Genomic DNA, 19,813 nt, shown 5'->3' with positions numbered 1-19,813 from the left:
CTGTATCCTGCACAGTATGCAACGATATGGCAACCCTATCCAGGCATATAAATTAATAGGGCTAAATAACAATCATTAATCATCAATTAGAGTATTTGTGCTTATGCAAGGCTGAGAGCCCATGACAGCAATCACAAATGAAGCGCTGCCATTTGGATGCAAATGACGTCTCATATTGTCTTCATGACTTTAAGGATGGGTAACCCTCCTCTCGTACCAGTTATTCTGTTAACATACGCTTCACAAACATGCAGGCAGCCGGGATTGGACTGACTTGACATACAGGGCGATGGGGATTGAGGTTTCTTAAGTGAAACCATGGAGAAGTGTACAAAGAAAATTATTCTCTTATCAATACGCCAGCCTACATGATGTGTTATTTAACAATGTGGATCAAAAGTTGAGAGAGTGAAATCAAATGGTGAGTGGTTGAAGGGGAATATGGTTATGTAGGATCTAGCCTTTGGCAATTTAACTGTTCCATCCTGCTAGATGTGTCATTTTCATTTTTCATATTTATTCCTTGACAGCATTTGACATGTTTGAGATGATATTACATCTGACAGCATGTGCGCAGCAAAACTCAACGTTTTTCCAAATGTTTGTGTTTCAAAAACCAAGTGATCTTTTAAAGTGGAGGTTGGCTTTTGTTTTGTTGTGTATATGTTTTGTTCGAGGAGAGCCGAGCAGCATGACCTAGGAGGTTGAGCTCCAGGGCTTATTTGTCTCTTCTAAACAGAGACTGTTTTCCAATCTGTTGTCTAATTATCTCTCCATTCCAAATGAGTCACAGTCAACCCAGAGTTGCATATACCACACAGCATAAAGCATTTACTCTTACAGTGGGGATAAAAAAAAAAAAAAACATCCTATGAAGTGTTTATCCCACCTGCCCAGAAGCTTGAAAACACACAAATATAGTTCACACATGAGTACAGAGGGTGGAAAGACAAATTCAGTGAGCTGTATTATGGAACTGCTCTGTCTCTGTAACATGGTCATGTAAGAAACACAACCGATGGCCTGCTCAGCCTGTGGCTCCTGAGCTTGACATTAATCTAACCACGGTCTTTTTCATGGGAGTGAAGTGGGGAAATCGATAGAGGGACCACCTGTTCGCTCAAACAGCACAATGAAAAATGAAAAATGAAACAGTGGATTTTTTTTCTGCCTTCAGGGTGCCATAGGGAAATCTTTTCTAATAATTTATTAGGGTGTCACCAAGGTTAGATTAATTATACATGGATTACAAATCATACCTTGGAAGGGTGTGCGTTCTCACACAGTTCTGTGGATGTATCAAGTGTTAGAGTGGGTGTACAGTAGAGTACAGTACATTTCAGAAAGAGAACACCTCCAGTAGCACTGAAAATGTCTCTGCAACAGAAAGTTAAGAAAATACACAAACGAGAATTGGAAATGGATACGGCATTTCTAACCAAACCTGAAGAGATAGACAAACCACAAGCAAATTAAGAAAACATATTCACCAATTTGGACAAAAAAAAAAACAGCAGCGTGTTTGAAAGTTGAAAAACACAATCGCATAACTATATCGCCTACATGTGCTACAAAATACAAAAAGAAATACAGCCACACATAGTAAATACAACCAAATACAGAAAATACAACTCAGATACACAGAGGAGGACAGCACAAGGGAATATAAAAAAAAAACAAAAAAAAAACACAACTAAACAAAGAAAATCCCTAAAACTCGACGGAAAAAACACCCAAGAATGAGCGAGTTGTTGCTGTGGTTGGTGGAGCATGGAATTACTGAAGTCAACACCCCGTCAGTGGTGCTAGAAAATGAGCGAACAATGAATTGGGTGGCTGCTAAGGCTATTTGCAATAATATCTGAATCCTGCAATCAGAACTGGTGAAAAACTCTTTATTTTTTTCTATTTGGTTTTTCTGTCTGTTCATATGTATTTTCTGAAGTTGCGGTGTGTTGAGCTCTCAGGGCCACTATAGATCGATCCCTCTCTGTTAAGTAATAAAATAATTATATGTGATTATCGTGTCTAACTCAAAACAGGCATCATTGCAACAGTAACACATGAACAACATAGTGAATACATTTTTATAAGCAGCCATATGATAGAAGACAAACAACAACAGGCTTTATATATTGATTTCAAAAACGCCTATAATGTTGGCTGTATCAGTGGAACCTGTGTTCATGTACAGTGGACTCCAAATGTCTGAGACCATTTTCCCATTATATTTACCAGGTATTTGTGAAGTTCCATTCAGCTGTTGAGTGGTTGTATTACCAGTATTAGGTCAATATGAAAATTGGCAAAGTCAAGCAAATTCAGATCTTGCAGTGAATCTGCATTCTTACATTCTTCTTGTATTTGTTCAGCATCACGCTTTATTCTTCTTGAAAATGAGTGCTCTAGCACTTTGTAGGTGCTCAAGTGAGATAATAAAGTGGATGGTAATGTGTGATTGGAGTGAGATAATCATACTGTGTTAAAAAAGACACGTTTACCTGTTAACAACAAAATGCTGTGGTAGCACAGTTGTTGTAAAAGATAAAGGATTGGAAAGAAGAAAACATTTGTGCTGCTGCGATAAATCTAAGACCTCTCCGCACACAAACTTATTCCTTGTCATTTTCTTGTCTCGCCAATATCTTGCCGTCTTGGGAAATCATGCCAAACATGACTTTGTTTTTTCACCTGTTTGCACTCACTGTGTGCCGGTAAACTGGAAAAAAAAAGAGGGCTATAAACTGAATTTAGACAAAAGAATGGCTCAGGAGATATGGGGACAGCATGGGCTGTCTTCTCTGCAGAGAAAACTGGAAGTAGATTATAAAGCTCAAATAATGTTTTGTTGTCTTTTAGTTTCCACCTGTTTCCCTCAGTGATCTCAGTGAGTAAATGAAGGGGGTCTCTCGCAAGCTGTTATTGGCACTCGTCATTTTCAGATTGGTCTTTACATACTTCACTGTACAACACTATTCTTAATTGTACTGATAAAAACAAACATGTAAGAATGTGTCTGGATATCTGAAGACATTTCAGAGAGATTTATCCTGCTTAAAAATCAAAAACTTCAAGCCATATCTGCGGATGAAGTTTATTCCAACGAGGGGTCTCATGTCAAAGACATACAGTGAAATGAAGCGTGCTATCAAGTGATCCAAATCACTTTTGGCAACAATTGTTTTTATTGGCAGCTATGAACGTGTTTGATAATTGATAATTTGTTTGATAATCACGTTTTCCAAAGTGTGGTGTTAACAAGAGTGGGTCACATGAGCCAATCTCAGTGAGTAAATGAAGCCTAAGGGGGCCAGCTTAATTGGGTAATGTAGTTAATAACATCTGAAGGGTGATGAATGGCCAGTGCTCTTTCTTGCTGAGCTCTCAGACAACAAATTAGCTCCATTAAAGGCTGCAGTTAAAAGAACTCTGAAGGAAACTGATTAACTTAAATTATCTGGATTGAGTCATTTTGTACCTGGTTTAGTCCTGCGGTACACATTAATGGACTTATTTTTATTTCTACGCTTATTTACTTTGACTTTTTGCATCTGTTGTCAGCACAGTGAATTGTGGCTTGGGATTTTTCGTAATTTTCCTTTTGAAAAGGAAAAAAGGCAAGCATAGCCTTTAATTAAATCAACATCTAGGACCTTTTTCTTATTACCAATTAACTTGGTTCAGTGACATGAAAGCGTTTTCTAATTTAAGGAGGCTGGAGACAGTGAGATGATGGACAGCTCCGATTGCTACTTTTAGAATCATTCACTGATTTTGATCGGCACTACCATAATGTGTTCGCTTTGAAATGAAAGGAATGAAAATCTTTTTTTTTTTTTTTTTTTATATATAAAAAGAATAAGAAGCCATGACAGGTATGTGATGTACTCTGTGTATGATGGCTTTTGGATTATACCCACACATCCTAAGCTTTGTTGTGGGATCAGAAGCAATGTTGTGGGTGATTCAAGGTAATTGGGAGCAATGATTAAAAGCATACCATTCTCTTAGATCTCACCACAGGAAAAGAGCACATTCCTCCAGTTCTTCCTTTCTGCCCGGAACTGTCTCTGCGAGGGCAGTCGCCCCGAGGAATGGGCTGCTGTATTTCTCCAGCATCCTCCAGGAGTGGCAGCACACAAAAAGGAATGACACAGATTATGGGAGATTTATGAGAGTGATAAATACACCCTCTTTTATGCCCCTCAAAACAGCTTTTCATCAGCTCCTCAGCAGTGTGTCCAAGTGATTGATGACAGGACTCTTCATTCTCCTTGTCCACTCCTCAAGCCGTTTATGCTCTGTTTCCCATCACAGATGCAGATCTACCTTTACAATTCAGATGACTTTGACAGCCTCAGTGCTGCCATCAGGGAAAGACGCATCATCGCTGCCATGGCCGTCTTCTTTGAGGTAAAGTATCACATGACTAAAGGTCAAGGCAAATATACGAAGAAAACCAGGATTACATGAAAACACCTATAGAGCATAAATTAATTCATCCATGGCTCTAGTGGTAGCATGGTGAACACCACACAGACCACACAGACCCCAGACTTTCGCATGAATTGCTGTGAAATTTGGTCCACACATTTGTGTCTACCTCAGATTGAGTTGTAATCACTTCGATGAACCCCAAACTTTCCATGCAGGATCAGCATCAGGTGAAAAACTGAAGAGTTACACTGCTCTTGAGGAAAACCTGTTTGTAAAGGCTCTCCAGTTAGTTGTTAGTAGTATTACCCAGATGGTAAAATAACTCTATGAACGTACAGTAAATAGCACTCACCGCCAACTGTTAGAAATTGTTAGGGAGAATATTGAATAAATATATATATATATATGTAGTGGATTGAAACTGACAAAAATTAGAGGAAAATAGTAAAGTATGCTAAGAAAATAAGTCAGAATCATACAGGATGGAAAAAGTGAGTTGTAACACAGAGAGCCAATTATGACTTTAGGGGAAACGTTGGAATTGTATTTGTCCAATTATGAGTAGAGATAAGAATACTTTTTTGAGGTCAGGAAATGATAAATATTTATTAGAAATGATCTTTGGCACCTGTGTTGTGATAGGAAATTTTCTCTTCACCTGGTTGCTGATTATTTCTCTTGTTCTGCGGCGTACTGCAGATTGCTTACTGAGATACTACAAATTGCCCCCTGAAGGTCTGCACACACAAGCTCTTAATGGACAAGAATGGTCCTAATTTCTGTTAACTGTAAAAACACATCAGAAATTTATGAACCATGAAAAAGCATACACCAGCAGCACTGACACCTCCAGGGTCCCTCTCCATGTTACACTCTTTATTTCTATTAGCACTGTCTTTGCGATTGATGGCAGGTGATCAATGCTCACTAACATTCGGCTTAATAGAATATAGGCAAGGGTCAGCTCTCAGGGAAAGGGAGGCTGGAATGGGGACACAGGTGTTTGTAATGTAGGTCTACTCCCAGACAGTGATGAACCGTGTGTGTGCGAGGACCTAAATGCCTCCACTGGGTCCTGACAGCCCTATTGCTTACTGCAATTAGTACCACCATACACAATCCGCTGAATAGCAGTTTACAGTGCAAGGGTTTTTTAAGCGGACACACACACACATTGGCTCAGATTTACCATTTCTAATCAATGAGGAGAGTTCTTCCTCTGCTCCCCAAAGGCCTATTAATGGCCTCTAAGGTGTGCATATTATCCACATTCAGCATTCAGTTCAACACAATTATTCTCCTCTGACTGACCTGAATTAATGATGAGCAAGGTAAGATTAGTCCCCGCGTCCCAACACTGTTTTGTCCAGTCGTGTCTCTTAAGTAGGACATTGGGAATATTGTAGAATGTTGGGCTGAATATTTTCCAGTCTTCAGTCACTGCAAAGAATTAGCTGTGGGCCTAACAGATAAGGAGGGAATCAACGCTGTTGGTCTCCTGGACACAGCATCTCCATGTAGCAGCTAGAAGGCCTCATAGAATCGTGGAGGTCACACTGAATGGCAACAGCTTACAAAGGACACAAAGCCTTTGGAGCCATCGGATGTGTTCAATATCTCGTAAAGAATCAAAGCAGCAAATGCACAATAACAGTTAATGGCTTGAAAGCAGAGCGGCTATCAAATAAATTGTTTTTATTAATAGTGTTTTGTTGTTACATGGATACTGTACTTAAACAGTCTAAATATCGTTTAGTACAACACCACAAACAGCAGCTTCGAAAATGACCAGACGACTGAATCAACCTCACCGCACAATCAACCTACAAAATCCTACCGAAAATTTAATATCGTGAACGTCACAGGAGTGACAGATGGCATTAGACGCTGCTAGATTATATTGTGTTGTAGAGATGTTGCTTTTACTCTGTCCACCCCTGTATTTTGTTCATATTGATCTTCTTTAGTCATTATGTTAGGTTATTATTCTAGTCTTGTAATCCCTTTTGTAATCTGTTGTCTCTGGGCTTTTTCTGCAGCTGGGCCAAAAAGACAATCCAGCTGCCGACCCCATCATCCAGGGACTGAAAGGAGTAGTGCATCATGGTAAGTAATGGGGAAGGAACCACCTCGTTTAAAACAATCTTAGAAGTATTTATGTGGTGAGTGCATTTACATGTAATGTCCATAAATGTTTGTTTAAAAAAATCTTTTTTTATCTTCATTGTCTGTATTTCTTTATTTATTTTCCACAGATGTTTTTTTTTATTTATTTTTTTATCTGTCATACCAAAAATCTCCTCCACATCAAACATTGCTATGGGGATTAAGTTCATGCGGAATACTTAAAAAGAAATAATCCCATACAAAATCACTCTGACATTGTTGTTGATATTTTGGTTGATCCAAGAGGTAAATTCTTTGTGACAGTGCAGACGTGGTGCTCCTCCCTGCCTCCATTGAACTGAATGATGCTCTTCTATTCAACTGCTTAAACATTGGTTTGTTTGTTTGTTTGTTTTTTTAAATCTCAAATTAGTCTAAACACAAGATATGAGCAGCGTTTAACTTCAAAAGGAGGCAAAATTTGCAAGATACCGCCTCTCCCTCGCTGGTGTAGCTCCACAGTAGGAGACCACCAAGGAGCTTCATTCACAGAGACATAAGTATTAATTACATCTGAGCCTCAATTAGATAACGCTCTTTTAGTCTGACTCAGATGTACGTGTGTACACTCTCATGGACCGCAGCTCCTTCAAAGGCTCATATTCACATTTAAACTATTAACGTCTTGCACTGTATGTCATGGCACTGTTCTTCATTGCATATTGTCTTAAATTACTGCCGCTACTAGTACTGCAGGCTTCACTGCATGCATGACTTATGCAGACCGTGAGCAGATGTTTTAGCATGACTGTGTAATCCTTTACTGCAGCTTGGGACACAGCAGCTCTGTTAACACGGACACGTATGGCTTGTTTTACAACCTGCCACTGACGGTCTTTATGTGAGCATAATCAAACACTGACAAGAACATGTAAATGGATGAGGATATATAGAAGCTCAGTGTCACAGTTCTCAGGAATGGGACCCAAGAGCACAACTCAGGAGGCAGATGTAAAGAGCCTTTACAAGGATAACAAGGATACAGATATCAAGGCAGGCAAACAAAGTACAAAGGGTTGGGCGGAGGCGTAATCCAAAAAACACAGGCAAGGTCAAATAAAAAAACATGATCAGGATCAAAACAGGCAGGGAAAGAACAGAGCACTGGAAAACTAAGGCACATGGCCCAAAGACAATCTGGCAGAGAGCAAGTGGAAACGGACAAGTACATGTAACAGGCAGCTAATGAGGGAATGGGTAACGGGGTAAGAAGGTGAGTGGGGAGGAGGAACAGGTCACGCGATTCTACTGGTGGGAAAGGCAGGGAAAGGCAGGCAGGCGGTAGTGGCAGGGTCTGAAATGACACCCGAACTAGAACATGTATGCGCAAACAACTGGGCTGAATGAATGAAAGGACGAATGAGCAGACTGAAACTCAATGACACATGCAGTAATTGCTCTGTTCCCATGCTGGTTTCACAAGACAAGTACTGGGCTTCACTGAGTCATTTTTAATTATAATTTCACTCCCAGTACTTTTTGGAGATGGACATTTTAATGTTGCGCAATGTGTGCTGATGAGGTTATGACCTTGTTGAGCACTGGAAAAAAAAAAATCTTTCACAACTTGATGAATGAGCAGGAAAAGATGAGCACAAAAGGGAAAAAGTTCACTTAGAGTACACTAGAGATTATTTAAAAAAAAACAAAAAAAAAAACAGGTGAATTAGTCTTTGAATCTCAAAATTAGGTCACTTTGTTCAGTGAAATTTTCTAGACTTCAAATTTCATTGAAGTAATTAAAATAAAGAAAATAACCCATTTTCTGATTGGTCTCTTATCAGCTGGGGGGCTATTTCACCCGTGGTTTTCATTTCACAGAGGTATTTAAGCTCCACTTTTCTTTTGTTATATAACCTTGATAAAGGCAGGTTGCCAAACACGTCGTTTTTGCCAGTTTATTTTATGACTCTCCATCAGTCTCCAAAAAGTGGCTGAACTCTGCTGTGCAGCTACACAGATGTTTGTGTTAGCACCACAGTATCTCTCATCTCCCAGCTGAATGAGAGCTCAGTGTGGGTGTGGTGGTTTTTGGACTGTCTTCCTGCTGGCTGCTAAATGCTCCTCGCCTCCTCCCCCGTTTGGGTGGTTGGTTTTCCACTAGCTCGTTATCCCACAGTCATCCATCCATCAGCATCTCGGCGGCCCATGAGCGATAGGGCACGTACACTGCCTGAAGACGGGGAGAAGAAAGGCTGTGAATACTGAATTTGACTCTGAGTACAGATGAGGCATGGGAGCGAGCCCTCCAGTGCCTCAGTAGCGCTATTGAATGCAAACCAGACCCCAAACCTCTGTTTCTTTTTAGATAAGGTCATGAGCTGTGAGAGATTGGATTTGACATAAATTCAGCTTTATTTGGGGTTTTCACGTCATATTTCAAGGAAAAAACAAGCCCACTCGCGTTACCCACATGGCGTACTTGCAGGAGATAAAGGGATCTTCCTCTGCATCACAAACTGCTGCTTGTTGTTATTTTGTTTTACACGGATCTGTCTTAATCTGTCTTAATTTTGGATCTGTCTTAATCCCCGTGGCCCATGCTATGGTTGTTACGCGGAGCAGAGCACGCTACCACCCAGCCACAGATGAGCTGTCAGAGCAGGCCATTTTATCAGACTCCCCTCCTTTTGCTCCTCTCTCAGCCCATCTGAGTACAGAGATCTGGCCAAAGTGATAACAAGTGGTGGGGCTTTTAACTGCTTCCACCATTCCACTAGTGGAGGCTTGAGGAAAGCAGTAAAAATGCCACAGGGAGATTGAAATGAAACGACCTTGTAAATGTTGGTGTAAATGTAACTCAAGATATGCAGGATTTTCAGCAGAGCATTAAGAAGTGCAAGATGTAGTTTTTTTAAAGCTGCTCAGAAAACTGTGCTTTTCATCCCTGCTTATTGACAAGTTCTGATCCGATGCTCTACACAGAAAAGGAGACCAACCTCAGGTCTTTCATCCTGAGGGATCTGTTGCCGTCATCAGTGGACAGTTATTACCGATACACCGGTTCCCTGACCACGCCGCCCTGCAGCAAGGTAGTGGAGTGGATCATCTTCTCCAGGCCGGTGTATCTGTCCCACTCGCAGGTGCGTCCAGTCCATACACACACACACACACACACACACACACACACACACACACACACACACACACGGACACACATGGCCAGACGGCTATATTCTCCACGCACAGTCAGATCCCATTTGCACATAGTCAGTGGATCACTTGCTGCCCCACAGTGTCAGCGCACAAGCAATTTTTCCCCTCATCTACCTCTACTCTTTCTTCCCTTTACCCTCGTTCCTCCCCAACTACTCTGCATATGAAGCCATAACTGCCTATATAGAGGATGATTAAGTGGGAAGGGGGAGCCAATTACTGGTATTTGAATGATAGTAAGTGTGAGATAGCTCTTATACATATATCATACTATCGGTGTGAGACAGTGACTATAGGCTCTTAAATAGAATACAGCTGCACATGGATTTAAATGTTCATTAATTTGAATTACATCTGTAACAGTTTAACATATGTTTCATGAAAATGTAGCATTTTACAGCAGTCACCTATATGCTGTACAACAGCTTACCGCCAACTGGTTTAGCAATTGTGATGTTGAGAGATAATGTATGCCAAATCATGCCCCACGCTTTTTGCTGATCCCATACACAGCATTTTTTATATATACAATTCTTGGGTTACCCAGCTGCATATCCTCTAGAGCGTTGTGTGCTATAGAAATTTGCAGGGCTCAGTGGAATTTCTATCAGCTTGCAGGCGGACAAATCTTTTGTTCCAAAATGACTCGTGCTGCAAGAATATTGACCACCGCTGCAATGTTTGTGACGCTCACAGATAGTCTTTATGAACCTGTAATTCATTTCTCCAAACACACATAGGACACATTGATTCCACAGTATCTGTAATGTGTAGTCATTACAGCACGCGGCAGGAGATCATTCATGGCAATCAATGGCCACAAATTTTGCCTCATTGAGAAGTTACAGCTTGGTAGGTAGCCAGGATGATGATTGAGGTCCCTGCCTGCTGGTGCCTGTGGTGTGAATGTCTCTTGCAAATACTGTGCACCAGTTGTGAACAGTCAGCTACTGGCAAGTGGTTGCAAATGCAGTCCTGCATGATCTATTATATTCAACACACACACGCGTAGTAACAAAAGTGCTTCAGTTTGCTTCAAATAGCTATTCCCTGCTTCTATTCATCTAGCTGGAGGCCTTTTACTCCATCTTTACAACGGAGCAACAGGACCATGTCAAGTCTGTAGAGTACCTTAGGAACAACTTCCGGCCCCTGCAAGACCTGGACAGTAGGAAAGTCTTTAAATCGGCTGTGAAAGATGCATGGCAGAAGGATTTGACTGAGATCATGCGAAGCCCTCACAGCACTGAAGCTTCAAGAGGTACGTACCGTTTTGTACATTTAATGCATTATATCCATAGATATCCTGTATTGTATCAGATTCTCCCTGTGGTTTGCAATGTAGCATGACTGGTATAACCAGAGGAGCTCCTGCAATGACTACCATTACTAATTAGTTCTTGTAAAATTGCTGCCGAAATTAGTAGTGACAGTTTGCTCAGGGCATGGTTACATACGATTTACGTCATAAATCCGCAAATCTCGCATTCCATCCAAAAGCTGCCGAAAATCGTACCCGAGCTATGTACCTTTTTGCGGTTTTGCTAGTCTGCAACCTTCAAAATTTGAGTGACAGTTTGGGAAGCCCTTGTCCCTTCCTTACTGTTGCCTTGCATGTCAAGTTTTCCATTCTCGAACGGCAGACACTGTTTACACTGATGACCGTGGCAGATTTACCACTGCAAAGTCTTGGTACCTTGTACCAAATGTTTGGTCTTTGATGTCAACAGTGGGGCACAAAGACAAGCTTCTCATTTCCAGTGCCAACTGCCACTGGCAGATTTTATTAGCTCTGGCTACCTAGCTAATTTAAACTAACATCACAAGCATCACAAGTTGGTTAAAAACGCTGTCTCTGCCTGAGTTTTTAATATTTCCTTTTGCTTGTATTACAACAAGAACCGTATGCACTTGATGGCTACATAAATTATATCCTGTGAAAACACTGCGGCTAAAGCTCCATAGCCTACCTAGAATCTGCATCCTCACCAGCTGAGGATACATCTATAGGACATGGAAGTAAAGAAACAGCACAGTTTGAGGATTGCAGTGTAGAACCAGTTAGTCCTAGCATTGTAAGTATGATGAGGAAAAATTATATGCTGCCCTAACTCTTGGCCTTGGATGTAATGTTAGGTTATGACTATGGGTAGATGGCTGGACGTGCAAATGATTGCAGCTCATGTTCGAGCAAATAAATCTACCGTTTAATCTGTTCCTTACACTTTTGCTGTTGTGTTTTTGAATTTGTAAAGGCTTAAAAAAAGACATTATCCCAATTCTTTAAATGCTCAGTATTGTTCTTAATAGAAGCCCATGCACAACACTTCAATGTGTGTAGGAAATCAAAGTTTGACAGGTCCGCCGTGATGAGCTATGATTGGACAGTCACTGTTCTGGGGAAGGGGGAGGGGTTTAGCAAATGGTCATTTCGAATCCACATTGCTTTCATCTCCTTGCTGAGGTAACCAAACTAAGAGAATGTGTCAAAAATAGTGTGATCCTAAATCATATGTATTTGTATGTAAATGGAAGTGGTAAATTCACATGAACTCTGTCCTAAAATGTAAGTCCTATTTGCACAGGAGTAGTACAATCTGCAGCCCTCCTCTATTTGGTTGCAGCTATTGTTTATGTTCATAATATATAAATTAAAGATTTGACCACATATTATTTTCCATACCATGTTTTTTTCAAAAAGCCTCTGGTTTTTCTGCACTATTTTCTTTCTGGTCAAAAATCGACAGTCTGCAGTGAAAATTATTAAGGAGGTCTTTTGAAAGTATTTCGGAACTATATTCGGGAAATTCATCTTGCTGCTCAGCATGGAGACCGAATCAGTAGGTTACTAAATATAATATTAACATAGAAGTTAATCTTTTTTTTTAGGAGAGAGAACATGATATGATGTGATTAAAATCACTAGAATACTAGGCAATCATTTAAATTTCCAGAGATTTTGGGTAAAGTTTGTCTTTGTTTTTCTCTTTTATGCGTGCATCTTGCAGCACTTGCTTTAACATTACAGGAACTATGGAGACTAATGAGAAAGGCTGCTGCTCCTTAAAGTGGTATTGTTGCTGTCTAGGGGGGAGAATTGATTGGGAATGCCTGTGATGAAGTTAGAGCACTCTAACAGAGCCGATCAGCAATCATCATTAATATGTGGCACAGCTAAAATAGACTCATACAAATTAAGTTGTGAAATTGCTTTTGTGGCATTATGTCAGTAGGCAGAATGAATGTGGACCAGTATCTCCATTTTTTTTTTTTTTGTTCCGCTTCCCCTCCCTCTTCCTCATTTACTCTTTGTGTCTCTTGCATTTCTATTTCTCTGTGTTAAAATGTAAGAATTCATATTTTATGGGAGGTGCTGGGAGTAAACAGTGCCAGTCTTATCTTCAAGAGTGGCATCTGTCAAGATTTTGTGCGTGTGTGTGTGCGTGCATGTGTGCGTGCGTGTGTTCATGTGTGTTTGAGGGGGATATTTATCTGTGCACAGTAAATGATGGCTTTGCTTGTAAATGTTGTGAGAGCCAGGGCCACACCTTGACTGAATGTTCCATCACTGTGGCTTTTATAGCCAAGAGGGTTGTTTGGCCATTAAAGATGCATTGCTAACCTTTCTGATGCAGAGTACAGGTTGCAGATTTGTTTGTATGGTGCAGATTCATTGTTTGTCCAGTGATAATGCCAAGATGAGTAGGGATTTATTAACTTCAACGTTTGTGTTTTCTGTAACACTACATCTGTACTGCATGTGCAAATACAACCTCTATCATCCTGTGCATATAAGCCCTTTTCCTCACATGGAGACCAGATTTAGCGTACCCCTTTTTAAATTTTAGTTAATGGTAGTGTTACGTTTATTTTCACTATCATTTACTCTTATGCCTTGAACTTGCTTGTTTTGTTCAGCTTGCAATAAAAAGCCAAAATATATTGATTCATAGAAAAGAGAGAAAAGCAGTAAGATGAGTCAAGCAGTAGTCAGTTATCTAAGTACTTATCAGTTCATTTTCTCTGTCAACAAATTTAACATTGCATATTTGTTAGTTAGTATTAAGACTCTGGTGGTAGCTGTTGCAAAAATGACACAGTATCAGAAAATAAGTACTGTAGTTGTCATGTTGGTATTTAGCCCCCAGGTGACATGCATACAAGTGCGTTCAGAAAGTATTCAGACCCCTTCACTTTTTCCACATTTTGTCATTTCAAAGCCTGACGTAAAAATCGTTTAAACTCATTTTCACCCTCATTAATCTACACTCAAGCCCACGCCGTAACAAAATAAAAATAAAAAACTGAATTTTAGACATTTTTGCAGATTTCTTAAAAAATTAAAAACTGAATTGACTGAAGTATTCAGGCCCTTTATTCAGTACTTCATTGAAACACCTTTTGGTAGCGATTACAGCCTCAAGTCTTCTCGGGTATGATATGACAAGCTTTGCACACCTGCATTTGTGGATTTCATTCTTCTCTGCAGATCCTCTCAAGCTCTTTAAGGTTGGATGGAGACTATCAGAGGATGGTCATTTTCAAGTCTCCCCAGAGATGTTCAATTGGGTTCAAGTCTGGGCTCTAGCTGGGCCACTCAAGGACGTTCACAGAGTTGTCCCTAAGCCATTCCTGTGTTGTCTTGGCTGTGGGCTTAGGGTCATTGTCCCGCTGGGAGGTGAACCTTAAGCTCAGTCTGAGGTCCCGAGCACTCTGGATAAGGTTCGTCCAGCTTTCCCTCTCCCTGTCCCTGCCACTGAAAAACACCCCCACAGCATGATGCTGCCACCCCTATGTTTCACCGTGCTTCGCCGTTGGGATGGTATTGGGCAGGTTATGTGCGGTACCTCGTTTCCTCCAGATATGACGCTTAGAATTGAGCCCGGACAGTTCAATTTTGGTTTCATCAGACCAAAGAATCTTGTTTCTCATAGTCGGGGAGTCCTTTAGATGCTTTTTTTTGTAAACTCCAAGCACCTTTTTCCCTGAGGAGATGCTTCCGTCTGGCCACTCAGCCGTAAAGGTCAGATTGGCGGATCAGTTCTTGGTCCCCTCTCTTACTGAGGCCCTTCTCCCTGTATTGCTCAGTTTAGCTGAGCGGCACCAGCTCTAGGAAGATTCCTGATAGTTCCAAACTTCTTTAATTTAAGAATTTTGGAGGTCACTCTTGCACCTTGGCAGAGAGGTCATCTATTGAACTTTCAATGCAGTAGAAAAACTTTTTTTGTAGATTTCCCCATATCTGTGCCATGTCATTATGGGCTTTTGAGTGCAGATTGATGAAGGAAAAAATGATTTTAGCATAAAGCTGCAACATAACAAAAAGTGAATACTTTCTGAATGCACTGTAACTTGACATTCCTGCAAATTGCTGCGAAATGGCAATTATAAGAGTTAAAATCAGCTATATTTCTTCCTCTGTGTTTTCAGTGAAATTCTTGTTTTCCCATCATTATTCCAATGTCTGCACACAGCTTCTTTAAAATTGTACAGCCTTGAGAGGTGAAAAGCAGTGGAACTGTTGTTTGTTGACTGGAGTCAATTCATCCCCTTCACGGTAGAAGCTGCCAGCAGAAAGATTCATGCTTTGCTCTGAGTGCTATTGCAGGTTGAGGTAAAACCACTATGAGGCTTCTTTTGGGAAGTTCTATGTATTCACAGAAGACTAATGGGATTTTTGTCTAGAGCGTCACTATCATGTTGTAATTTTGCTACTGATGAAACATAATGTACTATTCACAATTTGATTCATACTGTGTCACAGTTGAAGTTTATGTTTTTCACTTGAACCTGAGATGATGTGACAAAATCTCATTTACATATACATTTTCAACAGAGAGATGATTCATTTTGCTGCCAACCCACCATTATGTTAAAAGGTTTTCATCAAATGAACAACGGCCTTAGATCAGTGAAGTTTCTAATTAACACAGAGACGTCATGTTCGCTCATCAGTAGACCAAATGTAAGAAAAGTTGCCCCAGTTATTGTGAAGTACATTTTACATTTTCAGCAGAAATACGAATAAGAAACCAAGCAGAGTTGTATTGGACGAGTTGTTTATTTTGTAGGTCTTAACCTGCTGTTGATTTTAATGTTACCAGTGCTCCAGTATTGCTGAAAAGCATGATGACTGTCATGACAGTAATGATACACCCTGTGAAATCACGACGATGTCTTCAGCTGTTATTAAATGACTGCTGTTGAGTCACTGAAGTTGACAACGAACATCCGATGGGTTATAATGCATTTCACACCTGTCACACCTCATCAACACCCCAAGATTTTCTTGCTATTGCATTTTTCTCCCCCCTGTGTCCCCCTGACTGATTTCCTTCCACCCAGTCTCCCTGTCACATATGATGCATAATTTGCACCATAGCTTCACTGTGCAAATGGAGGAAACTGTGGTGACAATTTCAATTTGGCAGAAACCCTGTGAGCACATAGTCAGTTGACACTAGATACTGATTGCTGTTGCCCCAATGTGCCGAGAAGCATGTCCAGATTGTCCCCTACTCATACTGACATATCCCTCTGTAAACATCCATGCTGCAGCCTATACTGCCACCTTGAGGCTGACTTCCAGGTTTTCTTTCATCCTCCTCCTGCATCCTGTTTAATGTTGCATAGACAAGATCTTGCAAATTGAGCATGGACAGGAAGTTGCAATATCATCTGTACCACATGTTTATCACTACGCCTTGCTGTTTGGTATTCTACCTGGAATCTCTTGCAGTGTTGTAGCTTGAGAAAGACAAGTGTCTAGACAGTTTACCTTGACACCTGAGGTTGTGCCTAACCCTAGTCAAGACCCCAGGAGTGTTTTCATTACTGAGTTACTGTAATATCTTAACCTTTCTAGCTCTCTCTCAAGTCGAAATGGCTTTGAGTCATGTCGGCAGCAGACAGTAATGATAGGTTTCTTAAAAGGCAACCTGAATTCTGCCCACACACTCAACAACCCTCAAATACATGTGGTCAAGCAGTCCTCCCAACCACAGCCATTCATTTTGACCAACTGCATTCAGACATTGAAAATGGACACTGTTTTGTTGTTTTATTTCTTTTTCTCTTATCAGTCATTTTTCTTTTCATGCTGCTCTTTTTTCATACTCTCCTCTTCTCTCCGGTCTTTCAGTGTGCAGCAGTGCCCCAGTGAGCATGAAGATCCAGCCGCTGAACCAGACGGCATTGATGGTGAGCTGGGAACGCCCTCTGACCGTCTACCACCCACCAATCACCAGTTACATGGTCTCCTACAGCTGGGTGAAACGTGATGTTGCAGATGAAAATACCTTCACCAAGACCGGGGACCAGAGCATGGTGAGCATCATCATCAGCCGCTCGTACGAAATCAAGGCAGTTTTCAAGGACTGTCTAGATTTCTTTCTTTTTCTAAATGTCTTTCTTTTTCTTTTAGATGGATGTGGTTTAAACAGGTCTGATTGGTTTGCAGAGCCTCAGATGTATCTGGCAGGATCAGAGGGTGGCTGGATCAGTGACAGTGTGTATAGGAGGTGACAGGTTGTGATGAACTTTTCATGTGGCTGTTGGTTGATATGAGGTCCGGGACACTCCCCTGTCACTCACCTGTCTGAGAATAGACACACAGGCCTGTCACGGACACTAACGATTCTAACTGATATACGTGCAATGTGTTGACAAATACACCTGTGGCCTTTTGTCAGTTTTAGCATTTTCTGTCATCTGTTAATTTTGAATTTAAATGATGAGAAAAAAGAATCATTCTCTGGAGTAGGTCTGTGTATTATTGGGTCAAAGATAGCTTTTAACTAAAGCGTGTTCAAACAAAAGCAGTATAAACAAAATATTATTATTATAATATATGCTCCTTTTATTTTAGCTGTATGAAAACCAATAATCGTTTGATAAATTCTAGTCTGGTTTCAGGGAGTGGAGGCACCTCTTTGAACACAAACTGCCTTCTTTTAGTAACAAATGCAGGCAGCTGTGAAAGTGTAGTTCTTTAGATCTCTGCGCAGTTTCTGACACCATTAATATATAATTCTGTTCATCTGCCTTAAACATTAAGTTATCATTCCTGTTCTTAATGTATCTCTCCAAAAGAACATTCACTGTCTCTGCAGAAATATATCTTCCCGCTGCAGGAGTTTACACCTACAAGGCTGTTCTTTTTCATTCTATATATTTTTCTCCCTGGTCACATATCCTCCCATTTGTGGGAATCCAATACCCAGCTGTGTATCTCTTTTAAAGCCCACTGACCCCCTGCTGTCTTGACAGTCTGCATGACTGCCTCTTTAGACATACACAGTGCAGAGGCAAAACACTGGCCCACCAGTTCAGAGACCTGGGATCAGTTCCCTTGCGGGTGCTCGTCGTCATGGGTGGGAAGCCGGTGAGGGATTTCTGCTGGTTGAAACTAGCCAACGCGTTAGCTAATAGCCAATTAATGAAGATGAACTTAGAGGCTCGTAACTGAAGCTTTGAGACTCCGGGTGTTCCCAGATTGCAGTATATCTCTGGACGCGTAGGTTGGAATGAATATGCAATCAGGCTTCCTAAGGTTAAGAACTGCCACATGAATTAAACCAATGCTGTCCATCTTAAGATTAATTGACATTTATTTCTTCTCCTTTTGACTACCACTGTTCATTGAACTCCTGCACCCCTCAGAAGTCCATGCCTCACCTGCTGCTTGTTCAGAAAGCTGCAACAAAAATTATATCTGGTGTTAAACAGAGAAACCATTTCAGTCCTCTTGTGCTGGTTAATTTCTGTTTTTTAGCATCCATCCACTACATTTACTGATGTTTTTACTCCCCATCGGCCGTACTGCACCCCGGGGTCCTCTGGCAGAGCTGTCATATCACTGCAGCCCAGTCTTCATTTTCTTTATTCTGTGGTCTGTGGTGTGAGACAGAGGATGACAGAATATTCTCTATAAGGACCTGATACTGTTGAATAACTCGCTTCAGAAGCTTAGCCGTCAAATATGAAGTAGAGTCATTTACTAAAATCTATATTCGAACTTTGAACATTGAATGACTGGTGAGACTTTTTTGATTTGTGAGGCTTCTCGCTGTCTTTTACAATTTTTATTTAGATTAACTTTTTTTTTTTAAGAATGGATTAATATTAATAATTAATTTTTTGTTGTCATCAGGTAACATCTTTGTGGCTTTGTGGATTATTATTACTATACATTTATTACCTGGCTGACTGAAAGAATGATTAATGTGTCCATGAGTAATCTCTGTCTATGTAGTTTCCTTCCATAAATGCAGTCGATCAGTCTCTTTCCTGACAGTATTCTCTCCACTTCTCTCTCTGCTGTCAGTCTTTCTTATTTTGCTCACTTCATTTCCATTTCAATTTTCAGTTTGTATCTCTGGACACCTTTATCTGAATTTATTTTAGAGAAATACTAGCTCTGCAACACCAGAGGCAATCACCCATCCATTCTGAGGACCAATTTTAAAATAAGTAAAGCCATCTGCAAACTGCACAACACAATTAAATTAGACAGGAAATTAGGTTTTTAAACTGCATCGAACTTGTGGGTGAAAGCTACTGTTGACAGAACAGTAGCTTAGTATAGTATATTTTCATTTTAGGCAAAATGAATTATCATCATCCACACTTTAAATGATTGTTCACTACAGATTCAAACCTTACTTATAATATTTTTGTAAATGTATGTGGGTCTTTTCTCTTGCAGAAAGCAGTCATCACTAATGTGTCCCCTGACATCCTGTACCTGTTCAGAGTGCAGGCAGTATGTCAACATGACCTGCGCAGTGATTTCAGCCAAACACTGCTGTTCAGAGGTAGCTCATGGTCAATATGTATTTTGAAATATTTTCTCCAAATCAAACAAATGAAATTAGTTTTTTTAAAATACTTCCTCTTTTGTTTTCCAGCTAATACAACAAGAATATTTGAAGGGTCTCGTATTGTGAAGACCGGGATGGTGAGTTGACCAGAAGATGGCAGTGCAAATTTTATTTTGTAATGTTGGTGACATCCATGTGTTACTGTTAGGTAACCACTTTTTCTCTGCCTACCT

At 40.5% G+C, this 19,813-nt stretch overlaps 1 protein-coding gene across 1 annotated transcript in view; it reads left to right on the top strand.

The window, feature by feature from the left end:
- LOC111660755 (receptor-type tyrosine-protein phosphatase gamma-like) overlaps positions 1-19,813 on the top strand; it is a 100,148-nt gene that overhangs the window by 61,009 nt on the left and 19,326 nt on the right. Inside the window, exons 5-11 of the mRNA XM_023414142.2 lie at positions 4,318-4,413; positions 6,477-6,543; positions 9,529-9,686; positions 10,828-11,020; positions 16,901-17,085; positions 19,466-19,574; positions 19,668-19,717. Coding sequence (XP_023269910.1) covers positions 4,318-4,413; positions 6,477-6,543; positions 9,529-9,686; positions 10,828-11,020; positions 16,901-17,085; positions 19,466-19,574; positions 19,668-19,717 — 858 coding nt within the window. The remainder of the gene's footprint in view (positions 1-4,317; positions 4,414-6,476; positions 6,544-9,528; positions 9,687-10,827; positions 11,021-16,900; positions 17,086-19,465; positions 19,575-19,667; positions 19,718-19,813) is intronic.

This window comes from Seriola lalandi, unplaced genomic scaffold (assembly GCF_002814215.2).
Source record: "Seriola lalandi dorsalis isolate HSWRI2012SDOR001 ecotype SW California unplaced genomic scaffold, Sedor1 jcf7180002054522, whole genome shotgun sequence".
Classification (NCBI taxonomy): Eukaryota; Metazoa; Chordata; class Actinopteri; order Carangiformes; family Carangidae; genus Seriola; species Seriola lalandi.
This window is presented reverse-complemented; position numbering and strand designations above follow the sequence as displayed.